The following is a 4,851-nucleotide window of genomic DNA, read 5'->3' on the forward strand; positions in this document are numbered from 1 at the left end:
GATTAATGAAAATATTTATACTTGCAAAAATTATAGTAGAAGGATATTACAACAGATATTATACACCTATGATAGATACAGGAGCAGAAGCGAATATATGTAAATATAATTGCTTACCAGAAGATAAATGGGAAAAATTAAAAACACCTATGGTAGTAACGGGATTTAACAATGAAGGAAGTATGATTAAATACAAAGCAAAAAATATAAAAATACAAATATGGGATAAAATACTAACAATAGAAGAAATGTATAATTTTGAATTTACTACAAAAGATATGTTATTAGGAATGCCATTTCTAGATAGATATTATCCACACATAATAACAAAAACATATTGGTGGCTTACTACACCATGCGGAAATAAGATAGGAGCAAAAAGAGTAAATAATAAACAACGAAAACCTATGGAATGGATAAAAGGAAGTGAAAAGATAAACCAAGAAATGGAAAATATAAATAATAAACAAATAACGCAATTAGAAATTATTATATTTGCTATAGACAAAGTCAAATTAATTAATGAACAACTAGAACAATTATATAGTGAAGATCCATTACAAGGATGGGAAAAACATAAGACAAAAGTAAAAATTGAATTAATAGATGAAAATAGTATAATAACACAGAAACCATTAAAATATAACTTTGATGATCTAGAAGAATTTAAAATACATATAAATGAATTGTTAGAAAATAATTACATACAAAAAAGCAATAGTAAACATACAAGTCCAGCATTTATAGTAATAAAACACAGTGAACAAAAAAGAGGTAAAAGTAGAATGGTCATAGATTATCGTAATCTAAATGCTAAAACTAAAATATACAATTATCCGATACCAAACAAAATACTAAAAATAAGACAAATACAAGGATATAATTATTTTAGCAAATTTGACTGCAAATCAGGATTTTACCACCTAAAACTAGAAGAAGAATCCAAACAATTAACAGCATTCACAGTACCGCAAGGTTTCTATGAATGGAATGTTTTACCTTTTGGATATAAAAATGCACCAGGTAGATTCCAACATTTTATGGATAACTGTTTTAACCAGCTAGAAAACTGTATTGTATATATAGATGACATATTGTTATATTCTAGAACACAAGATGAACATATAAGATTATTAGAAAAATTTATACATATAGTAAAAAATACAGGTATAAGTTTGAGTAAAAGAAAAGCAGAAATTATGAAATCACAAATAGAATTTCTAGGAATACAAATAGATAAAAATGGAATAAAAATGCAAACTCATATAGTACAAAAAATAATTACTATTGATGAAAATATAGATACAAAAAAGAAATTACAATCCTTTCAATGGAGGGGGTGGAAGCGGATTTATGAATTGAGAGTAGAGAGTAGAGAGAAGATTGTTAGATGAAGGATTGATGATTTTATTTATGAGGGGAAACCCTCTATTTATACACAAAATTTACAGACTTTTGGCCAAACCTGGCCGACACATACTTTACACTTGGCCTTTTTATATTCGGCCGACACAAGAAAACAAAATACTTACTATTACTACTTTACATAATAGCCTCTTCTTTATTTATGGCCGACATACACACTATTTTCTTTATGACTTTTACAATCAGCCGACACAACACGACAAAAATAAAAATTATTACTTTCTACATATGGCTGATATTCAGCCGACACAAAATTTTAACAAAATACAAAATACAAATACTTTTTTTTTATTATTCGATTTGAACGTCTGGTATGACATTATCTTCTCCTTGACATTTTGAACATATATGGTCGGGGTATTTTTGTCCAATAATTTTGCAATATCTGGTCAATAATTCTTCCGAAATAAACCCTTTCCTTAATGCTCTTGTTGTTGGTTTTTGCTCTGGCTTGAGTAGACTAAGTATCCATTGGCGTATTTCTTCCATATCTTGTTCTCTGATTTCTTTAGAATTTGAATATATCATAACTTGCTCTCGTACATAATAGCTCCATACTGAATTTCCGTTTAAATAATTGTTAGTTAGTTCATTTAGGATAGTTGCTATTCCTATAACTCTTTTGTTGGCGTAGAATTCTGGTATCTCAATCTTTTGTATTTCTTGTTGTATTCCGATATCTTCTGGAATTATCATATCTCTGGTCAAACCAATTTTTATAACTTGTATAATTGGTTTTATCTCATCAAATAATATCTCTGCTGGTGCTGAATAAAACTTTATATAAAACAATGTTCCTTTAGTAATTCTTTTATAGTTCATAAAGGCTTTGTATAGCTCTGGTATGGTAGATATTTCATCTCCTGTTTGGGTATAAACTGTATTAAGTAATCCATAACTATAACATGTTTTTACTAGATTTGCATTGGTGCCTGGTTGTGCTATTAACTTATTATATCCTTGTAGCTTTTGGGTTATAAAATCAGTATTAGGGTCTTTGGTAGTTGGAGATCTAGGTGTTGAGTTTAAATAGTTTTGGATTTTATAAAGGTTTTCAATATATGAGCGGGTTATGTGGTTGTAGGCTTTTTTATCTTGGTTTAAACTTTCTGAGTAAGTATGTATTTGTGGTGGTATAAATAATGAGTCTTTTTGGTTCTTTGGAATAAATGGTTTATCGAAGATTTTGTTCATATTTAAATTTATATATCTTATTCCACTGGCTCCTTTTGTTGTAGATGTGCTTGCTGTAGCTGCATTTAAACAAACATTGTCATGGGTTTTATGGAGTTTCCCAACGTCTCCTTCTAGTTCTGGCTTTTTACCGTCCACCGAACGACGTAGCTCCGCATTTTTAGAGTCATGCTGCTGACTGTTAGCTTTCAGATTTTGTAACTCTTTTCCCATACTGTCCACCTTCGTAGAAAGTGTAGTAATTGCTTTGAGTATTTCTTCTATTGTATCTTGTTCAGTTTGAGTCCCTTTTTCTTGATAGGTAGTCTGCAACAAGGTTCTTGTCAGTCTTAATTACTTCAATTGTAAATGTAAAATTTAATATATTCAATACTAATCTCCTTATTTCTTTTGTTGTAACTGAATCTTCTAATTTTTTTGTTATCCACCATTTTACCTGTGTGTTATCTGTTCTTACAATAAATTTATTATAAACAATATATGGTTCAAATGCTAATAAACATTTATATAATGCGAATAATTCTTTCCTATTTATTTCCCATTTTATTTGTGCTTCTGTATAAGATCCTGAATAATATCTACAATGGTGTTCTATTTTTTCTTTTTCATATTTGTATTTTAAAATTCCTCCGTAACTATGATCACTCGAATCTGTTTCAACAATGTAAGTAAATGTTTTATTTTCATCGGGAAAATATAGTTTTGGTAATTTTTTACATAGATTCTTAATAATTTTTATATGTTTTTTATCTTTATTATCAAAATGATATTCTACATCTTTTTTGAGTTTTTTATGTAATGGTTTTAAATGTTCTGCTAATTTTGGTATATATTCTCTTACCTGGCTTACTAATCCTAGAAAGGATTGTAATTTCTTTTTTGTATCTATATTTTCATCAATAGTAATTATTTTTATGAAAAGTTGTAATTATTATAAAAGGTTGTGACCTTTTAGTTGTAACCTTTCGATAAAATACAATAATCATTTGTTCACATTACATTTTGTTGTTTATAAATAGAGGACTTTCTTCTCATTTCAAAACAACGTTCCTCTTCTGCTTCTTCTGAACAATTAAATATTTGTGTGTTTTGCTCATGTCGAATGAATCACTGGCACACCATTGTTTTGGTATGAATACACTGGTGAAAATTGTTCTATCTTGATAGGATCTAATCATTTAAACATCGGGTACTAGAGGAGAATAATTCCCTTATGGGACACTGTGCATTCAATTGACTTGAATTTTTTCATTCTTTTTCTATCTATTTTTGAAGATCGTAGTATATTTTTTACGGTCATTAATTTATGCTTATTATTAATTATTATTTTTTAATACATGCTTTGAATTTCGTTGTTTATGTTTATGTAAAGTTATTGTTATAAGTATTCGTTAGTACAGATTAAATAATAAATTTAATTGGGTATTCAAACAAGTTTTCTCTACTGAAATTGTTGAAGGTACAATAAAAAAGCTCTTACAAATCTATAGTTTCTCCATCAACAACGTCTTCCTTCACATACAAGGATGCAATTTTGTATTCTTTAAAAAAATCCTCTGAGAGTTAATAACTTTGCATTTTCATTTTTTTTATATTATTGCTATCTATTGTTACTACATTTTATTAGTAGATATTATGAGTACATTAAAGATTGAAAGTTGATTGAAGTAGTGTTATTCAATTTTTTGTGGTATGTTATTCCAAAATGTAGAAACTTTTCTAGTTAGAATGATTTGTCATCATCATTGGATGTCTATAGTTTACTCTTTTTAATGTATGTTTTTTCTCGTTGTTTTGTTGTTTCCTTATATTTGTATTGATTAGTTTTAGTTTGGTATGTATTATCTCATTTGGATAAAAAATTTCGTTCTTTTATGTTTTTTTTCTTTCTTATTTGTCTCTTCTAAATATTTTTTATGTGAGTTATGACTATTTTGTTAGGATCGAATTCACGCACACAAACTAGACGAATGAAGAACACAAGAACTTTCAAGAGAAAGAGATGAGAGATCTAGAGAGAGAGAGAGAGAAAACTCAATATTTCGTGGTAACACCCCGTGAGTAAACTTCCACGGCGGTGAGGTATATTTATATTAATAAATCAGAGTATTTTTGGTTACAGAGAATAAATAGGAAAACCTAAAATAGAAAATAAATAAGAAAACCTAAAATAGAGAATAAATAGGAAAACCTAAAATAGAGAATAAATAGGAAAACCTAAAATTAATTAGG

The 4,851-nt window shown here is 28.0% G+C and overlaps 1 protein-coding gene across 1 annotated transcript; it reads right to left on the reverse strand.

The window, feature by feature from the left end:
- Nucleotides 1-1,591: 1,591 nt before the first annotated feature.
- On the reverse strand, nt 1,592-3,659 carry LOC138348294 (uncharacterized). Its single transcript, XM_069297171.1, has one exon. The coding sequence runs from the start codon at nt 2,830-2,832 to the stop codon at nt 1,717-1,719; it is 1,116 nt and encodes a 371-aa protein (XP_069153272.1). The 5' UTR covers nt 2,833-3,659; the 3' UTR covers nt 1,592-1,716.
- Between the last annotated feature and the right edge of the window lie 1,192 nt (nt 3,660-4,851).

Source organism: Solanum lycopersicum, chromosome 4, assembly GCF_036512215.1.
Source record: "Solanum lycopersicum chromosome 4, SLM_r2.1".
NCBI lineage: Eukaryota > Viridiplantae > Streptophyta > Magnoliopsida > Solanales > Solanaceae > Solanum > Solanum lycopersicum.

Bases quoted from the DNA above. Each gene is read 5' to 3' on its own strand.
- LOC138348294 (XM_069297171.1), bottom strand. From the start codon at position 2,832: ATGGGAAAAGAGTTACAAAATCTGAAAGCTAACAGTCAGCAGCATGAC.